The 27859-nt window shown below is 37.7% G+C and overlaps 2 protein-coding genes across 2 annotated transcripts; one reads left to right on the top strand and one right to left on the bottom strand.

Annotated features, from left to right (window-relative positions):
- The first annotated feature begins 2967 nt into the window (after nucleotides 1-2967).
- On the top strand, nucleotides 2968-3390 carry LOC124898666. Its single transcript, XM_047412414.1, has one exon. It carries the CDS (start codon nucleotides 2968-2970, stop codon nucleotides 3388-3390), a length of 423 nt encoding a protein of 140 aa, XP_047268370.1.
- A 16600-nt stretch (nucleotides 3391-19990) lies between these two features.
- LOC107842075 (ABC transporter C family member 14) lies at nucleotides 19991-26347 on the bottom strand. The gene is made up of 10 exons (XM_016685868.2): nucleotides 24201-26347; nucleotides 23794-24114; nucleotides 23497-23583; nucleotides 22774-23400; nucleotides 22530-22694; nucleotides 21809-22103; nucleotides 21365-21579; nucleotides 20874-21179; nucleotides 20410-20713; nucleotides 19991-20303 (listed from the first exon to the last, which is right to left on the bottom strand). Exons 1-10 carry the CDS (start codon nucleotides 26304-26306, stop codon nucleotides 20203-20205), a joined length of 4527 nt encoding a protein of 1508 aa, XP_016541354.1. The 5' UTR covers nucleotides 26307-26347; the 3' UTR covers nucleotides 19991-20202.
- Between the last annotated feature and the right edge of the window lie 1512 nt (nucleotides 26348-27859).

Raw genomic sequence — 27859 nt, 5'->3', positions numbered from 1 at the left:
TCAAATTTTAAATCCTTTGTACTTAGAAACATATAAATACCCAATTTTAGGTTTTATTTTATATCTTTTATCATATTTTTCAAATTTTAAATATTATTGTAAGCAGTATTCTCTTAGAAACAGCTAGAAGTGTGGATTTAAATCTATTATTCATGTTTTTCCTCTGAAGATTCAAGAAGAAATCTTTAATCCCTTGTAAGTATTTTATGAATCTATTTATGAGAAATACAATGACTCCTTTTTGTTCTTCTATAAAAATGTGTGGCTAAGCTCTCATAACTAGGGTTATGGGAGCCTTGATGTGAAAAGATGATTGGGGTTGTGAGAATGTTTGATTTCCATGATTAACTAAGGTTGCATAAACCCTTCTTCACAATATTGACCTTTCTTGGTAGCAAACTTGAAGGGTGAGCCCAATAACATCACTTGTTCGAATAAAAAAGTGTTTATTGGAAAAAGAAGAGGTTTACGTGGAATCTAGAGGCTTTGACCTTTGGGTTAAGGGTTGATGCCTTAAGGGGATCAACCCACATGAGAGAATCATTGAATAAGTTAATGTATTCTTTAAGTTCAAGAGAATTGAAGGATAATCTATATTTAGGTTGAGAAACAAATGGGTAAATTATAGGATTCAATAACTCTTGTAATTGTAGTGATTAATTGGAAATTCAAAATAATTCATAACCTAGCTGCTTGAACATCTCGGTAACCATAACTCTAGTTTGTCTACTCTTATTGAATTACTATTTGTAATAAAAGTCACTTCTGGATCATTCTCTGTTACAAATAACAAGATAAAATTTACAAACATAAACTCCCTTTTTAACTTGGAACCTTCTATCAACAGTCCAGTAACGCCCACAATACTTAGTGAACACTGTATTCCCTGTGGGATTCGACACCCATCCTAGTTGGGTTCTATATTTGACAACGACCGCTTTCTTTCTCGCAAGAGAGGTATAATTTGGGCGTATCAAATTTTGGCGCCGTTGCTGGGGAATACATTTGTCAATTAAGTTTGTGTTTGTTAATTGACCTTTGATCAAGTTTCCTAAACTTTACTTTTATTTGTTGTTTTTGTTACTTGCAGGGTAATTATTATGTATGCCAAGAACACGGAGGTCAGGTGAACCTTTATTACCAGTACATCTAGAACCTTAGCTAATTGGCAGAATGGCAGACCGACAAGATGCTGAAAGACTAGCCGCCTTGGCTAGAGCTTAGCTTAATCAATAGAATGATGGCTAACTGGCAGGTCATCCTAATTCTGATGATGATGATTTGAGAGATGATGACTTGTTGGATCATGTCAACCCAAGGAATGTAGAGAATGTAGCTGCACCAGTGAATCGTAATGTAAACAGGAATCGTTCCTTCAGGGCGATGCAGGATCGCCAATCTGTGCAGTTTGATCTTAATGGTGACGAGGATAGAATGGATAGAGCAGGTGCAACTGGATCTATTATTCCTCCACCTCTAGCACCCGGAGCTAAGTTTAATATTACCAGCACAATGATTCAACTCCTCCATCTCAAGGGGTTGTTCGGTGGTCTTCCAGGAGATGATCCTAACATGTATTTGGTGAACTTTTTCACCATTTTCAAGTCTTTTGATAACCCAGGAGTGGGCCAGAATGCCATCCACTTGCACTTATTCCCGTTGTTTCTATCTGGGGAGGTAGCATTATGGCTTAATGGGCGGACTCCCGATTTTATAACCAACTAGAGGCATTTGAAAGAGGCTTTCCTAGAAAGGTTCTTTCCACCTTCGAGGAGAGTACAGTTGAGGGATGAGATCAGCAACTTTCGGCAGCTTCCAATTGAAGCTCTTCACGATACCTTGGAGAGGTTTAAAAAGAAGCTGATGCAATGCTCGAATCATAATATGATTGTTATCCATTTAATGGAGACTCTTTATAGGGCCTTAAACTCTATTATGAAGCTAGTCGTGGATAATGCTGCGGGAGGATCATTTGTGGATCTCACTTTTCTGGAAGCCTAAAAAATGCTCAATAGGATGACAAAACAAAGTAGAGCTTGGCATATCAGGGATATTGTGGTAGCAAGCCCTACTGTGTCTGTTGGTATAACTGCAGAGTGACGTAAAAAAGAGGAGGAATGTGATCAAGATATGGCACATTTAAAGACGCAGTTGGATTTGCTGACTAAGTATTTATAATCTAAAAAGACAAAAAAGGTGAAAGCTGTTGCATCCCAAGGCAGAGCTGACTCTGATTCGGAAGAAGAGGCGAACTATCTAAATAATCAGGGGTTTTTTGAGGCAATAGTCAAGGAAATCAAGGTCGGAACTATTATGGCAAAGCTGGTTAAAATGATAGCGATCAAGGGAATTGGAAGAACAAAAATGATAGGAGCAGACTATATGTACCTCCTGGAAGCCGAGATAATTCTGTAATAAGCTCGGGCAAAATATCCATGAAGGACATGATGGAGAAGCTATTAAAGGGAAGGCTACTAACTCTCAGGTGACTACTATGAAGAGTGATTTTTCCTCCTTGAGTCAGTTGGTAAATTCACACTCAACTTCTATCAAATAGTTGGAGCAGCAAATAAGCCAACTCTCAGCAATATTGAATCAGAGAAAGAGCGGAACATTGCCAAGCAATACAGTTCAAAATTCTCGTAATGATGGCTCTTACATGGCAGTTACCACATGGAGTGGTAAGGTATTATCAGGACCTTCTGTGGGCAAACCTGTGATTGAAAATATGATCGAAGAGGATGTTGAGCATGAAAAAAGTTATCCAGTGGAGTCTGAGAAACTAGATGGTATTGATATTCCTTCTAATTATCAGCAGGTTGATGAGTTATAAAAAGAGAAGATAAGGAGAAGGAAACAGTTGTGGCAACTCTCCCAAAACCACCGTCTTTCTTTCCTCATAGAGTGAAGAAGAAGGCCAATGATACAAAGTTTAGTAAATTTATGGAAATATTGAAGTAGTTGACTATGAATGTGCCTTTGGAGGAGGCACTTGAGCAGATGCCGGGATATGCTAAATTTATAAAGAATCTTGTGACAAAGAAGAGAGCAGTAAGCTATGAACCGATAGATAATATCCACCATTGTAGTGCTATTTCTATAAAATCCTTGGTGCAAAAGAAGGAAGACCCAGGAGCATTCACCATTCCTTATACTATTGGGTCTCTTGACTTTTCTAAGGCCTTATGTGATCTTGGAGCGAGCATTTATCTGATGCCGCTAGATTTTTATAAGAAGTTAGGTTTGGGGTATCCTACACCCACAAACATGCGACTTCTAATGGCGGACAGATTAGTAAAGCGACCTGTGGGAATATTATATGATGTGCTAGTGAAGGTGGCCAATTTTATATTTCTCGCAGACTTTGTTATTCTAGATAAAGTGGTTTAATTTGACGTGTGCCAATCTATGAAGCAACATAAGGAGATGAGTGTGTTCTCTATTATTGATGTTTATTATGAGGATGAGTAAGGGGTGTCGATAGAGGAGAAATTTGCTGTGGAGCCCTTAGCTGCAGTTCTGATGAATTTTGATAGTAAAGGCATTGAAGAGTATGAAGAGACTGTTTGTGCTTTAATGGGAATGGGATCATACTCTTATACTTCTAAGAAGCTTGATATGGATCTTAAAAATTGCCTAACACCACCAACTAAGTCATCTATTGAGGAGCCACCTATGTTGGAGTTGAATGAATTACTAGTTCATCTTTGGTACGTGTTTCTAGGTAGTGGAAGCACATTACCTATGATTATTGCAGCTGATTTAGGCGAGCAGCAAGTGGAGGCACTTATTTCAGTGCTTCGGAGGTACAAAAAGGCGATAGGGTGGACTATTACGGATATTATTGATATTCTTCCAGGTATTTACACTCACAAAATTCAATTGAAGGAAGACTGCACACCAATAATTAAACACCAATCCGTCTTAACCTACCTATGTAAGAGGTGGTTAAGAAGGATATCATCAAATGGATTGATGCAAGAGTGGTATATCCCATTTCAGATAGTAAGTAGGTAAGCCCTGTCCAATGTGTGCCTAAGAAAGGGGCATGACTGTTTTAGCAAATGAGAAAAATGAGTTGATTCCATTCTGACCTGTAACTAGGTGGAGAGTTTGTATGGACTATCATAAGCTCAACTCATGGACTTTGAAGGACAACTTCCCAATACCTTTTATGGATCAGATGCTTGATCGGTTAGTGGGAAGGAGTTGGTATTATTTTTTGGATGGGTATTATGGCTAAAACCAGATTTCTATTACCTCGGAGGATCAGGAAAAAATGATATTCACTTGCCCGTATGGTACTTTTACGCTTAAATGGATGCCGTTTGGATTGTGTAATGCACCTGCTACCTTTCAAAGGTGCATGATGTCTATCTTTTCTGATATAGTTAAAGACACCTTGGAGGTGTTTATGGAAGACTTTTTAGTGGTTGGTGATTCGTTTGAGCTTTGTCTGGTAAATTTGAGTAGAGCCTTGCAGCGGTGTGAGGAGTTTAATCTTGTGCTTAATTGGGAGAAATGCCACTTCATGTGAAGGAGGGTATTGTCCTTGGGAACAAAATTTCAGCCAAGGGGATCGAGGTCGACCGAGCTAAGGTCGAGGTTATTGAGAAGCTACCACCTCCCTTTTTGGTAAAAGGGGTACGTATTTTGCTTGGTCACGCGGGCTTCTATCGGAGATTTATAAAGGACTTGTCAAAAATTGCAAATCCACTTTGAAAACTTTTGGAGAAGGAGGCTAAGTTCAACTTTGATGATGGTTGCTTGAAGGCATTTGAATGCCTTAAAGGGAAGCTAGTTGACGCTCCTATTATTGTTGTACTGGATCGGCCAAACCGTTTGAGATTATGTGTGATGCAAGCGGTGTTGCACATAGGAGGCTGAACTTGAATTGGAGTGAGGCAATGCAGTTGAGATTGGGACAGCTAAATGAGATGGATGAGTTCTGTCTCAGTACATATGAATAGGCAGATCTTTACAAAGAGAAGATGAAGAAGTACGACGACTGGAGAATTGCAGAAAGGGAATTTAGAAAGGGTGATTGGGTGCTTCTCTTTAACTCCAGACTGAAGCTGTTCCCAGGTAAGCTTAAATAAAATGGTCGGATCCATTCTAAGTTAACCAAGTCTACTCATCTGGAGTAGTTGAACTAGGAAATGAAGACAGAAGTTTCTTTAAAGTGAATGGGCAACGAATGAAGTCGTATATTGGTCTAATGGACTCGATAAAATACATAACTACTATCTATCTCGATGAAGTCTGAGTAATCGAGATAACTGCGTCATGCTAAGACATTAAATTAGGCACTAGTGGGAGCAACCCACAAGGTGTTGTTGTAAGCATAGTTCCTAATTCTATTATTTTCTACATCAATCAGAAAAGCTAAAGTTTATTTGATATTCTTGTGCCTTTTTGATGTGTTTGTGAAGTGTGCAGGACTGAGAATGCAGAAATGAAGGAGTTTTATAGTTGATAGGGGGTCAATAGAAAGACTAACGAACCGTCGAAGGACCAACGGACTGCCAATGGAACCGTTAAAGCAATGGTAAAAAACCAGACATTCTGTAAGGCTTGACGGTCGAGTTGGTGGACCGCCACTGGTCCGATACAATAAAGCAGAGTTGCTCAGTTTCTGGTAAGCTGCGACGGCCAACCTGGCGGACCATCGCAAACCTGACGGATCGTCAGGCCAACCATCAATGTAACCCTAGTTCTGGGTCAGATCGGGTTAAGTTTGAAGCTTATTTAAACCACCGTACTTGACCTAAATGCTTTTAAGGAGATAAAATAGGGTAGTTACGTACGTTGCAACCTCTTCAAATTCTGCAACTGATTAACTCCCTCTGGATTCAAAGAATCTGAAGTCAATTATTCCCTCTAGGACTTTTCCTCTTCTTTCTTCTCCCCTATTTAAAAAAAACTCACTTCTCTTTTCTCTTCATCACAACCAAAGTATAAATCACTGATAAAAAATCTTAAGTTAGTTTTATTCTCTGAAGTTGTAAGTTAGTTTCACTGCAAAAATCAAGGTATGATCATAATCTTTCTCTCTTTCGTTTCACTGATGAGTTTAGTTATATGAAGATTACAATGTTTTTAAAAGGAATTTTATCTTGCTTTCTTCTCTTGCCTTGTTGTTGATGTTTTGAGCGTTGAACCCTAGTATACTGTATTTTGGACGAAGTCTGAGTAACCCAGGTGTTTAAAGTAGAAAAATTTGCATATAAGTATTAAATTGATGTCATTGTAATGTTGTAAATCGTAGGATGTATACCAGGTGTTCAAAAAAATGTTAAAGTTAAGCCATAATCTGAAAAGAATTTCCGATGGCCACTTTAGCGGACCATTAGATCTGCGATAGGCCCTTCAGATAAACCGTCTCAAAAACCCAAAAATATTATTCAGTAGATAGCCACGACGGACAACTCGGTGGACCGTCAGTAACCTAACGGACCACTAATCTGATCATCATAAGAACCTGACAAATCAGTATTCACTGGTTAAGGCTGATGGTCAGCTCGGTGGACCATCGTATTATCGACGGACCATCAGGATAACCGTCAACCCATATTTTTGACTGTTTTTAATCTGTTTGATCTACAAGCTAATTCCTTCATCCTTTTTAGGCGTTATGGCACGTAAACTTCCATTGACCAGAGGTGGTAGCCGAGCATGAGGAAGAGCTGAACCTGCCAAGAATGAGGAGGCACCAGCCTTCAACACTCGCCAAAGAGACAGGATACTTCCTACACTTTCCTAGTCTAAAGAGGAGAGTGAGGGCAGCACCAGCAGTACTAATTTGAGCCCCGATGAGGCAAAGGTTGATACATCTTATCCCAAGCCAGTTGAGGCTGAAACTGAGGCTACTAATGTGGAGGTACAAAATGAAGCAGATGAAGTGGAGATTGGACTTGAGGACACCAATGTGATTAAGCATAAAGATCCCCAAATAAGGGAGGCAATCAGATGGCAACTTGAGGGAGCAAGAGACAAGTTCTATGATGGACTGGTGTTGACAACAAATAGAGCAATCAAAAGACCATTCTCTGAGGAGTACCATATAGTGAAAACTGATCTACATGAGTATCCCAAACTAAAGCGTCGGTTCAATGAGTATGAGCTGGCCTAGATGAGCAAGACACCTGGTTTATATCAGTTGAATTAGGTAAGAAAATTCTTTGCTAATTATTTGGTGCTGGTAGAGAAGGGTTATCGTAAGGGGACAAAGCTTTTAGACTTGCCAAACAGGGAGTCAGTCCCAGTCCAAGGAGTTAACATCGATATCTCAGCCCGAATAATTAATAAGATGCTGTTTGGACCTGACTACAAAGCTCCACCTTCTGTTCCTAATCTTGAATACCGGCTAACCTCCACATCTACTCAGAGACCTTGGTTGGATGGGTTGTTGACTAATGATGGTAATCCCTCCTGGGCAACAAACCTACGTGAGCATATAACGATGTCTTTCCTTAGCTTCAGAGCTAAGTTTTGGTATGCTGTGGTTCTATTGAAGTTGATGCCAATAGGAGGTGATGCAAACTTGGATGGTCACAGGGCTTTGCTTATTGCTAGTTTGCTCTCAGAGCTGAAAATTGATTTCAGCCAGATTATTTCTGATGAAATATTTGTAAGGGCTTATAAAGTGGAAAGTGCACTACCGTTCCCTTTCTTGATCACAAAGTTATGCAGGCAGGCAGGTGTGCCTTTGATTTAGGGGGTTGATAACACTGTTCAAGCTATGCATAAATAGGACATTGAGAAATTAAAAGATCACTCAAAGTTCAAGATGAGGGTCACCAAGCCTCCAGCCTACCAGACTCAGTCCGTGCTAGCCCCGGATACCTCATAAATACCTTAAGGTATGCCATTTCCCATCGCTACATATATGTCACCTGAGTATGTTCCACCAAGTACCTTTGCAGGGTCAGGGTCTGCGCCACCAATGGGTGGCGCAGCCTATGTAGAATACAGGTTAACGTAGGAGAACTTTGCCAAGTCGGTAAAGTTGCAGAAGAAATTTCAGAAATAATTAGACACATGGGCTTCATAGTTCAAGCCTTTTATTGATCAGATTATAGCAGAAGCAACCCATCTATTCCATAACATTCAACTGAGTATGGATCACATGGAAGAACGTGTTAAAAAGAGGTTGGATGAAATATCCATTCCCGATCTAGCTAAGTTCATGGTAAAGTTTAAGTAGGCACAGGCCGACATAGCAGAATTGAAGAACAGACAATCCCAACAGCCTATTTTTGACCCAGCCCTACTGATAAGTGATGAAGATGAAAGAATCATTGATTTGATGGGAAATCCATTAAAAGATAAGGGAAAGAAGCAAGTTGATGAGAGTGCAGAAAGAAAAACTGCTAGGAGAAGGAAGAGAGAAACAATGCTGCTTAAAGAAAGAGAGCTATATAACATGAAGAAAGCTGCAAAAAGGTTGAGAAGATATGAAGAGAGAAGAAGGAAGAAAGTAGAAGATAAAGTTGCTGGTGTATATACTAGTTTCGCCCTAGCTAGAGGGGCAGGTTCAAACTCGGTTTGGGATGTGATCCCTCTGATTTCGAAGGATAAGTTTATGAGTACCCCCAACACTATGGGGGTCAATGTTGCAACAGGTGAGGACACTAGAGCCTCACCACATTTCACAGACACCTCAGATGAATAAGAGGCATTACAAGTATTTCCCCTTCTATGTACTTAAATTTTATTCATTTAAGGACAAAGCATGTATTTTTCTGTGGGGGGTGTTCTTGTACCATGGGGTTTTTTATTTCCGATGTTATTTTCCTCCCATGTGCTATTTAGGAGAATCGACATGTTTAGGATTGCATTTTATTTTCTTAGGTTGTGATGTAAATATCTGTTTGTTAATGCTTATTTATAAAATGTCTTTTATTTTTAGCATCTTGTTGTATATATGGATGATGAATGATGTTGGCATAAAGCAATGGACATATATGTGTGATTATTTACTCTATTCATTTAGCATATGTGAGCAACCTTTAGTGATTCTATTATTGGCATTAACATGTAAGATGTGCATGATCATGTGACAGAAATTCTAAGAGAAATAGAATGAGTTTGACTCAGTTGCCAATGAGTGTGAGTATTTGTGTAGTTCTTACATAGTGTAATACCTAGAACTTGCCTGGTTCATTGATGTTGTTTTGTGGTTGAGGGAATAAGATGTGATAACAGGCCTCCTTGTATTTTTAGTCCACTTAGCCAAAATAATTAACCCTACCAAAAAGACTTTTCCATTTTTGAACCCTTGTTTAAGCTTGTAGTAATTTTTCTTCATCACCAATAACTCTAATTAAATCTCTTTAGGTTGTTAACATCTAACTCTGGCCTTGGTCCAATATTCAACATTGTGTACCTAAACTTAGGCAAAGCACCTAAGTTGAGGGTGGCTATTATCAAAATATCAGTTGTCTAATGGAAAGTTGATTTAAAACTTAGTTTAAAGCATCTGGACCTGGTCTATTCAAGACATTGTGCACCTTGACTGACTGCATCAACATAAGTTGAGGGTGGATGATGCTTATATATATATATATATATATATATAAAGGGAAATTATGGTATAGTGTGAATGAATAAGAGATGGGTAAGTGAGCTTGTAAAGTAATAGCCATGGTAGGTAGAATTCAAGGGTAAAAGAGAGTTAAACCCTAGTGTTGATTCACTTTTCCCTAAATCCTTTCGTACCTAGCCTGAAAACTCATTACAAGCCTAGAAAAAACCTACTTGATCTTGGGAAATCAACTACAAAGGGGGCATTAGATGACAAGGGCAAGCCTATGGGTATGTGTACTATGCTCGTAACTTCTTTGTTAATTGTGAGAGTTTATATTGTATCCACAAAATATAATGGGTGGTGGACTTCATTGCTGTGGGGGAAACTTGAGTTTCACTTAGTTTTACTGGTCTCTCTAGGATATGATGCCCATGATTGTATGTGTACTGATATTGAATAAATGCCGGTTGTAGATCCTAATGTGTTGAAACTATATGAGGAAATTGACAAGTGAATGGTTATGCTAAGTCTAGTTTAATAGGTGATTGCCTGTCATTGTATTATCCATGTATGCAATTTGCTTCTGAGTTGCTTGAGGACAAGCAATTGCCTTAAGTTGAGGGTATTGATGTTCCGGCTTATGACGGAACATTTTACATTTTTTTCTTAGGATAATTGTATGTTTTCAAGCAACTGATTTTGTATTTAATACTGGATTTGAGTGTTTTCACGGTAAGGAGTTAGCTGAAGGAAAAATCTGGAAAAATAGCAGAAAAAGGTCACTGACGGTCCAACTGGCGGATCGTCAGACATGTGACGGACCGCTGAAGTAACCATCAGAGCTAAACAAAATGCTCCAAGTGAAGAACTCATGCAACGGTCCAAGTGGCGGACCGTTAATATTTCGACGGACCGCCAACTTGGCCGTCAGGCTTCACTAGAACTTAAGCTTCCAGAAGATCTAACGACGGACCACATGACGGACTACCAGCATGACCATCAACCCTAAACAGAACCTGACATTCCAGGTCCATCAGTGATGGCCCATACAACGGACCGCTAGTCTTCCGACGGGCCGCCGTCCTGACCGTTAACTTGGACGTGGTTTTTTTTATTTTGAATTTTAAATCCTCTGTACCTGGGAACATATAAATAACAGTTTTAGGTTTTATTTCATATCTTTTGTCATATTTTCCAAATTTTGAACATTATTTTAAGTAGTATTCTCTGAGAAACAGCTAGAAGTATGAATCTAAATCTATTATTCATATTTTTCCTCTGAAGATTCAAGAAGAAATCTTTAATCCCTTGTAAGTATTTTTTTGAATCTATTTATGAGAAATATAATGACTCGTTCTTGTTCTTCTATAGAAATGTGTGGTTAAGCTCTCATAACTAGGGTTATGGGAGCCTTGATGTAAAAAGCTGATTGGGGTTGTGAGAATGTTTGATTTCCATGATTAACTAAGGTTGCATAAACCCTTCTTCACAATATTGACCTTTATTGGTTACAAACTTGAAGGGTGAGCCCAATAACATCACTTGTTCGAATAGAAAAGTGTTTGTTGGGAAAAGAAGAGGTTTACGTGGAATCTAGAGGCTTTGACCTTTGGGTTAAGGGTTGATGCCTTAAGGGGATCAACCCACATGAGAGAATCATTGAATAAGTTACTGTATTCTTTAAGTTCAAGAGAATTGAAGGATAATCTATATTTAGGTTGAGAAACAAATGGGTAAATTATAGGATTCAATAACTCTTGTAATTGTAGTGATTAATTGGAAATTCAAAATAATTCATAACCCTAGTTGCTTGAACATCTCGGTAACCATAACTCTAGTTTGTCTACTCTATTGAATTACTATTTGTAATAGAAGTCACTTCTGGATCATTCTCTGTTACAAATAACAAGATAAAATTTACAAACATAAACTCCCTTTTTAACTTGGAACCTTCTATCAACAGTCCAGTAACGCCCACAATACTTAGTGAACATAGTATTTCTTGTGGGATTCGGCACCCAAGCTAGTTGGGTTCTATATTTGATAGTGACCGCTTACTCTCTTGCAAGAGAGATGTAATTTAGGTGTATTAGTTGTTCAAGCTAGAGTTAGCTTAGTATGTCCAGTTAGAGTTAGCTTGAGCTTGTGGCAGTCAAATTACTGCTTGGGTCTTCTTGTAATAGAGTTATTTCAAGGAGACAAAGGATTAGGAGGTTAATCCATGGAGTATGTATTCAAGAAGTTGCTTGGTTATAGTGCAGGTTAGAAATCCTAAAGGCAGGTTGTGGTTTTTCTCCCTTGATCAAGGAGTTTCCACATAAAATCTTTGTGTCTATTATTTACTTTATTCCAGCACTTCTTAGCTTGTATCTCTCCTAGTTCTTATTGTGTGAGTTCATCTGGAAACAGGTTCTAGATATAAGGAGAAGCCCATTGAAACCCTTAACTTGGTATTAGAGCGGGTATTCCATAAAAAAGGTTAACACCTTCGAAATATCTTGAGAAATAGCCGCTTCTCTAAATCTAGAAGAAGGCCAGTCAACTACTAGACTCCCAAGATTCAATGGTAAATATTATGGGTAGTGGAAAACAAGAATGCATGACTTCATTATGGATGAGAATTCTGAGCCATGGAATGTCATAGAGGATGACCCTTTTATTCCTACAAGGGCAGTAAAAGTTGGTAATGTGACCTCCTAGGTCCTAAGACCACGAAGGAGTATGATGATGCAAATAGAAAGAAGATTGAGAAGAACTACAAGGCTAAGAAGATACTTGTATGCTATATTGGTCTTGATGAGTACAATAGGATCTTTGCCTGTCTAACTATTAAAGAGATGACAACCCATGAAGCAACTACTCAGGTCAAGCAGTCTAAGGTGGATATGCTAACCAGTCAATATGAGACTTTTACTATGAAAGAGGAAGAGTCCATTCAAGAAACGCATACAAGGTTCACTGCAGTAACTAATGAGCTGTACTGTCTTGGAGAAGTCATTCCAACCCACAAATAGGTTAAGAAATTTTTGAGCATTCTTCTAAAAAGGTGGGAAAGCAAAGTTCATGGAATCACTGAAGCACGGGATCTGAATAAAATGGCTATGAATGAGCTCATTAGTAATCTCAATACTTATTAGATGTTAAAAAAATTTGTAAAGTTAAAAGATGAGCCTAAAGAAGAAAGGAATTTAGTTCTGAAGGCCACAAAAGATACTCGTGAAACTTAAGAAGTTGGAATAACTTATATAGCCAAATGGGTACTCAAGGCCTTGAAATTGTTAGGGGCTCTATATAGAAGAAAGGAATCTAGTAAGCATTTAAATGAAGGAAAAGGTAATGGTGCTTGTCACAAATGTAGCAAGCTGAGCCATTACATCAAAGATTGTCCAATTTCAAGGTTGAGTACAAGAAAATGTCAAACAAGATCTTGAGAAGGAGAGAAGCAAGGAACATATCCCTGGGAAGTATAACAGGAAAGCTGAAGCTGACAAGGTTACAAATCAAGTACTTGCAACTTGCTGGGGTGATTCATCAAGTGATTCAGATAAACCAAATGAATCAAAGCAAGGAAAGGAAATTTCTATGGTGGTAATGTAAGAAGAGGCACAAGTTTTTGAGTCACTCATTGCCTTAATGACAAACACTGATGATAATGAAGATAAACCTGTGACTCTCTTGGACATCAAAGAAAATCTGAAAGTGTACTCTCTCAGTAAATTGAGATCTCTTGCCTATATGTTGATTAGTTTTTTGGATAACCTTGCCAACTACAAAGAAAATTTAAAGGAAGCCCTTGAAAAATATGAGAAAGAGGTGATCGAGTTGAGTGTCCAAGTGTCTGAACTCATCAATAAGAAGGCAAAGCTGAAGAAAGTTTAATTAAGTGTGAAGAAGAAATGGTGGAGCTAAGTGTGTAAGCGACTGAGCATCAAACAACTTGTAAGACTTTCTCCTCTGAGAACAATCTTCTGACTAAAAGGCTAGATGAAATCATCAAGTGGAATTTTAAGGGAAAAGGCTAAGGAAGTATGATACAACTTCAGTTGGAAAGAGAATTTGCTAAAACCAAGGCTAATATGACTGCTTCACTTGATAGAAACACTATGGTTGAAAGGGAATTAGTTCGGGTAAAGACTGAACTTGAGAAAGCTCTCAAGTGGACTACATCTTCACAAACACTAACTACCTTCAACATCCAAGGATCTAGTAGAAGAAGAGGTTTAGGATACAAAATACAAGAAGATGAGTCCAACTCTTCAGCTAGACATGCAAGGAGCAAGGATGATTCCTCATGTACCCATTGTGGAAATGATGGTCACTCTAAGGATATGCATAGATTACAGCTTTGAGTGAAAGGAGAAACTTTGCAGCACTCAAAAGAAGGAAACAAAGATTACCAAACTGGATAAAAAATAATCTTACCCTTGTCACCTTTTTTGGAACTCCGACTTAAATGGGTTCCCATGGATAATGATAGTGGCTGGTTAGAGCATATGATTGGAGATATGAAGATCACCTTTTGCCAAAGGCCAATAATGGAGACATATCTCCTTGATATTAGAATCAAGATGTAGAGTGTGTTTGACGCTGGTGGAACTGTATATCGAATAGCAAAAGGACAATTTCAAGTTTTGAAGGGACTATCCCTGAAAAAATTCAATAGGGAACTGGTTGAATGAATCTAAAAGGGATAGAACTGATGAAATCAATGTGGATGTAGGAGACTCTCATGATCCTTCACTCATGGATATGAATTAGTGAGCATGTATCCGTGTTAGATAACATCTTACATGTCTGATTTAGTCTTATATCTTTGCAGATATATACCCGTGGTAAGAAGAACAAGATATAAAAGTGGTTGAGTTTAGACATTGCTCAGGGATCGGATCCCTAGTCAGGTTAGTACCACTTGCTATTCCTAAATAATGACCATTTTAAATATTTAATGGATGTGCCATGTCAGTCTCCTGCCTCTTCTAAAAGGTTGTATCTTGTAATTTAAGTCCAACAGACGCGTCTATCTGACCAGATACGTCTCATCAGACTCATCAAATCATTTAATATCAACCGTTATCTTATGACCTATATAAAGTAAAAATCAGATTATTTTCTCTCTTATTTTGAAATAACTCTTTATCTCATATAATCATTAGTTCCCTAACCTTCAAGACCTTGCTTCTCTCATCATTCTCAGACCATCCAATTCCAAAAGGGGTTTTACTTATTTCATCCTCACAAAGCTATGAGCCCATCCATTGAAAGGGAGAGATATATTTTCCATTCCTTTTGGCTCAAGAGAAGATTTTGCTATCCCCAATTTCAGCCATGAGTAAAGAAATAAGAGTTCAATGTCGGACTACCCTAAGTGCTGAAACCCCCAGGCGAGAAATACCCTCACCTACTTTGCTTGCCAAGAGGCAAAAAGACCTTCCTAAAAAGGCTGCTGCTGATGATACAGTACTTCCATATATTTGTAATCTATCTAGAAACAATGATGGTAACAGGGAAAGCACAAAAAGAAGAAGATTGCCAAAGAAAAATGAAATAACTACGGTTGGACCAGCTGTTGAAAAGATGGTAGATAGTAAGGAATCAAATGGAGATACTGATAGCTTATTCAATGAGAGTGAGGATGGTAAAATTGAGCATATGTTTGAAGTCCTGAGTGACTATGAGGATGAGTCACTTGATTTTAATATTGAGAAGTATGATTCTACTGTAAAGAAGAAAGCGAGAGGAAAAAGGGTTGCCTCACCAAAGAAAGGAAAAGGATTGTTAGTAAAGAGACCAATATTCACTGTTACTAGTAAAAGAAAGAGATCAATAAGGGTTGTTAACAAGGGATCAGATCCCAGTTCTTAATTATCTAGAACCAGTGGCTAGAATGCTATGAATGGGAAGATAATTGATTGGGTGAAGTTTCAGCACTAGGAGCACCTGTTTGAGTTGTCTGTGCCTCAATTACACGAAAAAGAGGTGAGAATGTTTTATCATAACTTGTTTATTTCTGATGATGGTTTGTATCTAACCTCACATGTCAATGGTGCGGATATTAGATTAGATCAAGATACACTTTCTAAAATCCCTGCGTCTTCTATTGTAGGAATCAGGTCCACAAAATTAGAGGAGGGGTTTGCTGAGTTTCTAAAAATTTATGGTGCACTTAATGACTTGAACATAAAAATATCAACAAAAGGGCTCTCAAGGGAGAATTTTAGTTGTTGTTTGAGTTTTGAATAAGGTCCTACTTCCTAGGTCTGATAAGAGAACTACTGTGAGTGGCCTTGATTTATACCTCATGAAAGTATTATCTACATATCAGAAAGTAAACTTTCCAGTGATTTTCATGGAACACATCATCACAGTTATGATCGCAAAAGATGGAAAACATGGGTTACTTTATAGTTTTTGGCTGAGCAAAGTATTTACCTACTTCAATGTCGAATGTGGCAAGGGCAAGACTGGTTCAACAAACATATGTTCAACATTATGACTCTAGAAGATAATGATTGCATACCCAGAAAAGGAGGTGGGAAATTTAAGTCTTGTATCTGACCTGGTTGATGTATAGAAAGGCCTAAGAGAAGAGTTGGATATCATGCCAGCTATGATAGTCCAAAAGGATACCGAGATTGCTAATATGAAGTCTATACCAGTAAAAGAAGGAGAAAAGACTACACCAGTTCAAATGGAAAGTTGAGAGATAAAAATGCTGCCCCTGCATGAGAGGGTGAAGGAGCTGGAAGCTAGAGTAGGAGCGTTCACTACAAAGAATGAAGATTTGACATAACAAATTCATAAGGCACATGCTACAGAAGGTGAACAAATGACCTTACTCCTTAGATAGCTGCCTCAAGATCCTGGTCCTTCCCGATTCCTTTCCAACCTGGTCTCTACTCCTTTACATCCTTTCCTTTAGCCCCATCAAAATTTGTTCTCTTAAGTCTTTTGTGTCTCTGATGTGTACCTGACATTGTTATTATGAAATTTTTAATGGTTATTGTTTTGGAATGGCTTTTGGTACTGATCAATGAATAAATGAAAACTTTCCTGTGCTATCACTTCTATTGTTTCTGTCTTTTCTTTCCTGCTCATGTCAATGTTGCCTCAATGGCCATGAGTTAACATGTTTGCTTATCTATGTCTGGTTTACTGCCTAACCTTTTTGATGATACCAAAAGGAGAAAAAATGAGATGTACTATGCATAATTTGATATAATGAGATGTATTGTAGTTGTATGATTGGTGCTAGACAGGGGTTCTCTCACTCGGGGAGAATAAAATAAAAAATGCTTAGAGATATCAATGATAGGGGGAATTGGTTGGGGAAACGGGTTTTTCAAAAGTCTCGTTGCCTGTATTGTTAAATCTTGCTGTACATATAGGCTGTGTGATGTGCTAAATAATTGAAGATACTGAATGAAGCTTGCATGGGTTTGTCATCATCAAAAGGGAAATTGTTAAGTCCTTAGTTTTGATGATTGATAAATTATTTGTTGGGACCTATTTTCTAAAGATTTTATGATGACAAAGCTGCTACCACTTAGGGACCAGGTTGGGCTCACCTGTTACTAATACAGTCAACTGTCACAGTTGGCGCAAAGTACAAAAGTTAGTGAAAAGGTTGCTTCACCTTTTTATCTCAGCCAATGGGATCAATCCTAAGTTTTCTTGTGTAATACTTTATATTGATCATCTTCCTCAACAAGAAAAACAATGCCTTCTATATTATTGCAACAAGATATTTTTCTGAAGCTATGAATCAAGGACTCCACTTTGCAACAGGAAACTGATTGTTCGTCGAGTTGTATTTTATTTCCTTGTTGTAGTTGAGTCTTTGTACTGTTCTCTTAAGCTTTTGCCGACATTTGCTTATGATTGTTTGTAGGTGTTGAGGTGTAAACATTTTTTTTTGTAATCATCTAGAGTTAGGTGGTTGTTTAAGCTAGAGTTAGCTTGGTGTGTCCAGTTAGAGTTAGCTGGAGCTTGTGGCAGTATAGTTACTGCTTGGGTCTTTTTGTAATAGAGTTATTGCTAGGAGACAAAGGATTAGGTGTTTAATCCTTGGAGTCTGTATTCAAGAAGTTGCTTGGATATAATGGAGTTTAGAAATCCTTAAGGCAGGTCGTGATTTTTATCCCTTAAGAAAGGAGTTTCCACGTAAAATTATTGTGTCCATTATTTACTTTATTAGTGCACTTCTTAACTTGTATCTCTCCTAGTTTTTGTTGTGTGAGTTTATCTGGGAACAGGTTCCAGAGGTGAGGAGCAACCCATTGCAACCTTTCAGGTTAGTACAAGGAACTAACAATATTGTAAGTTATTTCACAAAGCTTAAGAGATTATGGGATTAGTTAGCTTATCTTGATTCTCATGATAAATGCAGTTGTGTGTGAATTTGTTAAAGTAAACAGAAATTAGAGGAAATTTTAGAGGATCAAATGCTTATACAATTCCTCATGGGACTTGATGACACATATACTCAAGCTAGGAGGAGTATTCTTATGATGAAACCTTTGCCTAACACTAATGTTGCTTATTCACCAATTCTACCGGATGAGAGTCAAAGGGAAACTTATAAAGAGTCCCATTATTCCTACCGATTCCTCATCTTCCATGGCTGATAATTTTAATCAAAATGAAAATGGGAAACAAGTTCAAAGCATCTCAGCACTACCCACAACAATTGGATCTAGACCAGACAGAAAAGAACCCAAGGTACAATTAGAAGTTTAAAGGGATGAATAAAATATGAGAGACAGATTTGAAAGATTTCTTTTATCTCTTTATTTGATTATCAATCCTTCTATATATACAAGAAAGACATACTGCTTCGCTACTTTCAATTGGCTATCAAATTTTTGGAATGCAAGTAATAGGAAAAGAAAATTAAATACTTTGCATTACAACTCATATACTTTTATAGCTCAGAAAAGCAAAAAAAAATTTATCAGCTTGTTATTATATTTTGGGACTGTATTGCGTTTGTAATCGATGGCTTGACCCATACAGGTAAGTCTGTAAACTGAGTCCAAAATGTGTAGTCAAAGTTCCAACATACCATTCTTATCATTTTCACCATGTGTGAACTAAAAATCCTCAAGAATCTATTTAATCTAAAGCAATCTTCCATTATATGACATGTTTTTCCACTGTAAGTAAAAGAAACAAAGTTCACAATAACTTTCTTCTGCAGAAGTAGAATACAAAATAATGAGGAGATTAGTGACAGAATTAACATGGTTAACTAGATTACTTATTGATCTATCGATATTTCCTCAGCTTTTGATGCCTGTCCACTCGGATAGTCAAGCCACACTTTATATAGCTCGGAACCTGGTCTTTTACGAACGAACAAAACATGTCAAGCTAGATTGATATTTCGTCCGTCAACGGTATCTATCGGTCTGATTTTCTTGTCTTTGTCCCTTCTAAGGAGCTACTCGAAGCACTTAGCCGGACCTTCACACTATAAAAATATGAGCAAGTTAGGGCTCACCCTGTTCCTTTTTTAACTTGAGAGGGATGTTGGAATTGCGACTCCCCATTTTGGCCTCAGTTGCAAACAAACGTATATGGGCCAGGCCACCGATTACAAACCCAACACAGGTCCAAAATACAAGCACAAATTGATCAAAGTTTTTAAATTTCTGAGTTGTAAAAGTATATGAGCTGTAAATACATAATATTTAACTTTCTTTTCATATTACTTGCATCCCAAGTAATTGATAGCCAATAAAAAGTAGGGCAGTATAGTCTTTCTTGTATATATAAAGGGATTGATAATCAAATAAAGAGATGAGAAAATTTTCAAATCTATCATATTTTCTTCATTGGTTACAAATCCAACATGGCCCAAAATGCAAGAACAAGCTGATTAAATTTTCTGCTCTTCTGAGCTGTAAAAATATATGAGCTATAAATACATAGTATTTAAATTTCTTTTCTTGTTACTTGCATTCCAAGAAATTTATAGCCAATATAAAGTAGGCAAACACTATTGTCTTTCTTGTATTTAAGAAGGGATTGATAATCAAATAAAGAGATAAAGAGAATTTTCAATTCTCTCATTTTTTTCTCCACAATAAAAATGCTCCAACTGAGCCTGTGAGGTACTAAGACCAATGACTGGAGGCCATGTGCAGATGCCTTAGCATGCCAACTAATATTCTTGCACCCTCCAGGTCTATATGAGCTCGTCTGCACGCCTGATCCTTCGAACCCCTCGTCCCTCTTTGTCTTTTTGTCCATGTCATTAGTGTCCGAACCTTTCTTAGCCTTTGGTTTATTTTCACTTCCCCCTCTCTCTCGAGAGTGCCTTCTAGGGAATCTGCCTTTCCTGGACTCTCTTCGCTTTCTCTCTGGCGTGCCAAATATATACAATCAATTCTCACCCAATGCATTACCAAAAATAATTCTCACCCTATACAAAGTACTATAGTTAAAAATATCAAAAGATATTTTGAAAAGATTGTCTTTCGTTTTTGAGATAGCTAGTAACAATGCCATTCTTTTTTGGAACGTAGAAAGTATCAAATAACTCATTAATTGAGAAAAATATCGCGTTAATGATCATTCATCTAAGAACAATTTGACGACAAAATTTGGAAATGAGAAAGAGAAATACAAAGGAAAAATCATGTCAAATTTTGCTGATTTCCAAACTTAGGTACTCATAAACCAGTTGATCTGTTGGAATACTCTTGAACCAATGAGGCAAACAATGATGGGGTTTCAAGTAAAGTTGCTGGTCTCTCAAATTCCTTCACCCATCCTGTCAAAACCACAACATCATCAAAATCTTGAAAATTTGATAGGTTGTGCTCTTGTCAAATCAATCAACTATTCATTATGCTCTATTCAGTCCTTCAAAAACTTACCATCATCTATGACGAGAACACGATCAGAGTCTATCACAGTTGGTATTCGATGAGCAATGGTGATAATAGTGCAGGCTTCAAAGTCTTCGCGGATGATCCTCTGGATGACAGCATCAGTTTGAGAATCAACAGAAGCTGTTGCTTCATCCATGAATAGAATCTTACTATTCTTGAGCATGACTCTCCCTAAGCAAAGGAGCTGCCTTTGTCCAACACTCCAGTTATCTCCACTATCTACCACTGAGGCATCAAGTTTCTCAGACTTTGCTGCTACCACATCTTTTAATTGGCAGCGTTCAAGACTCTAGAGATACACAAGAAAGTCAAAGAAAAGCCTTTATGAGATTGTATACAACTTAAAGTTCTTGATGAGTCGAAACATTATATGTTTCTTTGGGCCTGGTTTTAGCTTTTTTTTCCTAAAAGAGATCTATCATATGATTCGATGGAAATTCCTTACATACCTTCCAGATTTCATCATCTGAATACTGTTCTAGTGGATCGATATTGCTTCTAACTGTCCCTTGAAATAGAACTGGTTCTTGAGGAATGATACCGAAGCGTGATCTAAGATCATGAAGTCCTAACTTGCAAATGTCAACACCGTCAATTATGATGGTTCCAGCTGAAGGTTCCACCAGCCTAAAGAAAACTTGTATCAGAGTAGACTTGCCACTTCCAGTTCGGCCAACAACGCCAATTTTTTCTCCTCCATTGATTCTAAGAGAGATTCCTTTCAGAACAAGTGGTGTATTGGATCTGTACCGAACCTGCTCAAAGATAAATGTGTTATTTTATTTTCAAGGCATTCAGATGTTGGAGAGACACCACAAGGGTGATAAAATCTTATTGATGTTACAAGCAATCTTAAAAAAATGAAGCTTTGTGACAAGACAAAGAAGCTAGAAAAATGACAAACGAACTGATAAAACTTAGGCGGTCATTCTAGTATTACCTTCAAGTTCTTGATCTCAATGTCACCTTGATAGGGCCAACCTGAAGATGGAAGACAATTTGTGATCCTCCATGAAGCTTCTGATGGTATTCTTGTGAACTGTTTTATTCTTTCAACTGAAACCATTCTGTTCTCAACCGTACAGCTCAAGAATACCAACCAAAAGAGCGCACCATTTAGAGGCAGTGCATAAGACAGTGCCAAGCCAACATATTCTAATAGCAGATCAAATGAACTAATGAGATTTAGGGTCAAAGCACAATAAATTCTCCACAATTTTACCCTGAACTATTGATCTAACTGTAATTTCCTTGCTACTGAAACAGATTCATGTCAGTACCGGCACAACATGGACATATTAACATAACTTTACAAGTTAAAACTATATCTATCCATATTTATTTCATCAATAACCAACATGACACCTAGAAATAAGAATTTTACCTGGTGGGATAACAAAGCTTGGTAGTAAGACCATGAAAATGGTGGCAATGCAGATCAAAATACTACCAATAAACTCTAGGCGAAAACCAAGCCACTCATTTGATGCATTGCTGTGGAAATCCATCCGCTGATTAGCATTGACTCTGTCAACATTTCCTTGAAAGAACTTATCTTCCTTTCTGAAGCACCGCACAGTCATGATACCTGATATGGTTTCAGAGAAATGATGGAGGATTGGAGCTTTGGTGATTGAACTAAGTCTGGTTAATTCTCGCGAGGATGCAATGTAGTATCTCTGTATGCCAGATGAAAAAAAAAAGGAAAAGAAATTAATACGTATGCAATAGTAGTGCATCAACTATTGCATTAGGTCTGTATGACTTTGTAATTGTTTAAGGATAAACTGTTTGATTTCATTGAAATATTTTGTGTTACACCACCTGGAAATCAGAATTTGATGTCTGCTGGGCCTTCTATTACATCATAAATTTTCCCACTACATCTAGCATAAACATATAATGCTATAGCCCTATAGGCGATGCAGCATATCATGGTGGCAGTTAAAAGAAACCAGCTAGGACATTCACTGCAACATTTGGCCAAGTATATGAATAGTGAAGAAATAAAACAATAGAGATCAGATTAACTCTCACTCACTGCGGAGGATTAAATAATTGAATAGCAATATAGACAATTAAAATCCAGTCAGAAGTTCTCTTACCCTGTACCAGATATTAAGCCAAACGAGGGGGATTATGAGGAAGATAGTTGGCCAAGCACTCTGGCATGTTATGAACAGAATGCCAGCCATTGTAAAGTACATCATAAGCGCTATACTCAGAGATAGTGGGATCAGAAAATCAACATATGACTGATCAGTTGATGCCTGAAAAACAAAATCATTTGTTAGATCAGTGAAGAAAGATTCTACAATATCATAAACCAGAGTTTGGAGCAGGACTCACTCGACTTAATATTCTTCCGGAAGGAGTAGTGTCAAAGAATGACATCGGAGCATGCAGTATGCTATCGAGAATTTGATCGAAGAAACGTTGAGCTGTTTTGAGACCCAAGAACGCGACAAAAAATGATCTGGCGACCACAAAAATGCAACAAATGACAGCTATGAATGAGTAAACCTCTATAAATAGAGAAGGATTGAATATATGGTCCGTTGAAGTCTCATATGCTAGCCAATAGTCACTCAACATAGTGGACCCTTGACAAATTCCAGAAATGATTACTACAGCTGCTACTCCCCACCATCCAAAAGCCTCGGTGCAGTAATGCTTGTAGACATCAAAATTTATATGACCAGTCTCTCTTTCTTCATCATCGATAAGCTTGGAGCTAACCTTTGACTGTTGGTCTAAAGAACTGCTTTCACCATTGGCTTCTTCTTGATATTTCTGGGGTGATTTTGGAGTTAGTTGATGAGGTGATCTTGGCATTTGTGGAAAATTCTCACCAGTGCTATTTTCTACAAGCTCCATTGAGTTCCCATGTGCAGCAACAAGATCACCAAAATCCATTCTCAATTCTAGAAGCTCTTCATATTTCCCTGACTGCACTATCTTACCATCTCTCATGACCTGCCAATATAGTAGTTGAAGGTACTAGAATTTATACTAAAGCCTTTGATATACTTGATCGTGTTTCTATACAAAGTAAGTCAATGTGGTGCTTACCAATATATGATCTGCATTGTGAAGGAAGTCAACTTGGTGAGTGACAAGAACAATAGTTTTATCCTTCAAAATTCCCCTTACACATTCCTGCAGAGAATGATATCAGTTATGAAGCATAGTTCTTCCTCATTCAAAGATTTTACTGTAGTAATTATGCAAGAGAAATTATTTTCCTACTCTTTTTTCACGGATACATGACCTTACCCTCAAAAGCTGTAGCACGGGCAGATTTCATGTAGCAACCTATGCAAAAAAAATAAAAAGCACTAGAAGAAATGAAGTATCGATTGGAGTGACCTTAAATATTTCTGACCCAGTTTGTGCATCGACAGCGCTAAATATATCATCTAGAAGATAGATGTCGCAGTCCTGATATACTGCCCTTGCAAGTTGTATCCGCTGCTTCTGGCCTCCGCTAAGGTTGATTCCTCGTTCTCCTATCTCAGTTTGATCTCCATGTTCCAGAATTTTCAAGTCTTTCTCCAAGGAACAAACCCGTAGTACATCGTTGTACCTTTTAGTGTTCATTGGTGAACCAAACAAGACATTTTCTTGGATTGTAGCGTTCTGTATCCATGAGGTTTGAGCAACATAAGCTGCGCTTCCACAGACACTGACCTATAACGGAAGGACAAGTGTAAGGAACTATAATAGACTAGCAGTAACAATTCAGAGAGTATAATGAAGAGAAAAGTTGATTGTACCTCTCCTGATAACTTGTGAAGTTCACCAAGAATTGATGCCAACAAGGTAGACTTCCCTGATCCAACCTTTCCAACAATTGCAGCAAGTTCCCCCTTTCGAATTTCAATATTTATGTCTTTCAGGGAAATCTGATCACCATCATCTTCCCATGAAAACATCCCATCTTTAACCTCCACTGCAATCCTGTCACTACAACCTTCTCCTCGTCCGACTACTGTTTGATCCAATTCAGTGCTTGTCAGATATCCATCTAACCTACCTAGTGATACCATGGCTTGTGAAAGTGACATAAGGGACTGCGGGAAGTTTCTTACAGGATCCCGGATAATTCTGAGAACTGTTGTTGCTGTGAATACTGTGCCAGCATCTAGAGGGACTTTGCAAATGATTGCAGCTCCAAATGTAAGAGCTGCAAGAACTGGCGGCAAACTCAACAGGACTGATAAGTTGCAAGAAGTCACGAGCATGAGCTTACTAAGCCAGCTAAATTCCTCATTACGTAAAGATTGAATTTTTTCTTTGAAGCGTTCTTCCCATGCCTGAAACTTGATAACACGCATGTTGCCCAACAGTTCATTTATAGCCTTCATTCTTGAATCGCGCTTCATCATCAATTGGAATTGGAACTGGTTGTTTTTGTGTGTCATCAACACTGTAAATATCACGACTCCAACGATCAAAAGAAATGACGCGGACACGGAAACACCCATGTAATAGTACAAGAGAAGAAATGAAGCTCCAACTTGTAATGGCATCATCCATAGTGAATGCAGTTGTAACATCATGTCAGAAAGCTGTTGGGAATCAACAGCCATATAATTCACTATTTGTCCGACACCATAAACCTGTCTGGAGGAACAAGTCAATCTGAGGCCTTTCTTGTATAAAGTAGTGATAAGGGATGACCGAATCTTCATACCAAGTATCCCAGATTGGAAATTAAAGTGATGTGAACTAATAGCTTCGATTAGTTTTGCAACAAACAGAATCAAGACTAGACAATATCCCTCGTGGGGATTTGTTCTATCCCCAGAAGCAAAAGTAATGAAACTTTGGATTAGAGTTGGACCGACATACATAACAGACAACTGCACTATTGCAAGGAAACTAATTATTACAACGTCTTTCCAGAAACATCGGATCAATGTTATTAGTACAGGATACTTCACATTTTCAACTGGCTTAGGCCAATTCTTTTGGAAAAACTCTGACATTCTTTCAGCTTGAAAATCAGGTGGAAGCGAAGGCACTTCATCTAACTTTAAAGGGGATTGGTATCCTTTACTAAGCAATGGATTCATCCAAATCCAAACAGCTTTAGAGAATAGTGAAGCTGTGCCATATCCACTCATAGTAGGATCCATCAGAATCAACTCATCCGTTTCTAGCCTAGAGTTTCCAGCAGCTTCATGTTGGCTAGTATTACAAATTCCTGATGATCCTCTTATGGCAACAATGAGAAGATAGAAATACAAGGGAAGGCTGACCAATATTACTATATCATCCATTTTCATACTCAAATCCACATTGTATGCCGAAAAGAATAGACGAATAATAGCAGTAACCGTGAAAAGAAACACTATAACATAGCTCATCCCCCAATAAACTCGAAGTGTCGTGGGATGAGAAACAGAAGCAAATCTCTTCTCGTGTACAATTAAAACAAAAATGGCAAGATACGTTACTGCATGAATTAGTCTGAAAAAAGCCTCGGCCATTTCCCACGTTGATTGAACACCCTGACTAAAGGCTAGTATGCAAAGAACACAATAAGTTATGGCTAAAAGAGCTGTCACAACTAAAGATACATGGTACCAAAAAGTGACCCTAAAGTGAGCCCTTTCATCCCCTAGAAGAGGTTTATCAAGGGAAGATGTGGAATTTTCATCCTTGATAAATCTTGAACTTATCTTTTTAACTGCTAGTGTAAGTAAGACCAACAAGAAAAGCAGGTCAACAGATGATAACAGAATCCTCTGAGGACATGGTGAAAGAAAAATGAACTTAAGCCATCCTATAACAATTAAGACAAAAGAAGTCTTTTCTGAAGATTGGAAGCAAGAAACTGAACAATCAAAAGAAGTGAGCCATGAATCAGCTTCCATGATATGCTGCAAAAGGAAGCTGGAATAAGTCAAGAAATTAAGAAAACTCACACACTCTGCAACAAAACCAAGATTACTTATTCTCACTCAAACTATTAACTTGCATGCAGAGACAAAATCACCCATGTTCATGAAAATTATAATTTAATTCAGATTTGGCATCTTCATGATTATATTATAGTTTGTTTTGGCCGTATTAACAAGTCCTATAGTAAGTTAAAAATACCTATTGCATCACCAACATTTTTTGATCATACCAAGAAAATGGATGGTTTCCGATAGCATTATTTTTAACAAGGAAATCAAATTAGCAAACATCTCATAAACTCTGACAGAAGAAAAAGTTTAAACAGGATGTTGGCAAATAGAGACAAAAATGAGATAATTAGCACGTTAATATACGCGGTACAAAATTAAAATGTGCGTCCAATATATACCCTTGTGCTTCTCTACGTTATCTTTGAATTCGGGAAAGCCATTTTACTCAATTTTAAATAACTTGTCTTTTTTCTTTTTCAAGAAATTTGACCAATCAAATATGAGCACATTAGAAACTACCAAATACAATTGGTATAGACGTAAGAAAATGTTTTTAACTTTTTTCTATTTCATTGATCAAAATTTTTTAGAAATATTCTCTTTCGGACGAGATTGTTTTCTAGCTCTTCACAGATTTTTTTTAATTATGTCCTTTTTTCAAAAGATCTTCATTTTTACACTTAAGTGATCTCCATTTTCAATCTTCTATTCAAATTATAAAAGGACCAAAGATCTTATTTCCTCATTTCTTAAAATGAGGAAATAACTTCTCAAATGAAAGAGAAAAATCAAGTTTCATAAGTGAGATTTCGTTCCTCCCTATCCTCCAATGCACTCGATCCCTCCACAACACCCTATACCCCCACCTCACACTTCTATCCCACCCCTTTAATGCACTCGATCCATCCACAACCCCCTATACCCCCACCTCACACTTCTATCCCACCCCTTTGTCCTCCCTTCATTTCGTTTGCCAAAATCTTGTAGTTTATATAAATGAATTTTGGGATCATATACCTGTATTCAGTGGTGGATCCAGCTCATAGTGAGGGGTTCATTCGAACCCCCATCGGTGGAAAATTATACTATGTATACAAGCTTAAAATTATTTTCATATATATATATATATATATATATATTTGTGAAAATACTTGCTAAGACTCCATTGATGGAGCTAAGAAGAGGAGAAGATCAAAATTATAACTGCTTTTTAAACTTATGTTACCATCTGAGATTTGTGAGATGTTGTGCCTTATATGAGCTGTGAAAGGGATACAAAATATCTAATAACCACCTCCTTCTAGAACATTCTATTTGACAGCTCATTGTAACTAATTAATCATTATCTAACAACCTCTAACAACCTTCAACCACTTATACAGCTGACTCATAGTCGCCTAACTAACTAACTGAATAACTACTCCTATCAGTATTATATATCAATGGAACAAGTAGTCGTGTATGTGCCAGTGTATGTGGTAGTCAAAACACTCCCCCTCAAGCTGCAGGGTGTA

Source organism: Capsicum annuum, chromosome 1, assembly GCF_002878395.1.
Source record: "Capsicum annuum cultivar UCD-10X-F1 chromosome 1, UCD10Xv1.1, whole genome shotgun sequence".
NCBI classification, from domain to species: Eukaryota; Viridiplantae; Streptophyta; class Magnoliopsida; order Solanales; family Solanaceae; genus Capsicum; species Capsicum annuum.
Note: the sequence above shows the minus strand (reverse complement) of the source record. Positions and strands in the feature narration are given on the sequence as shown.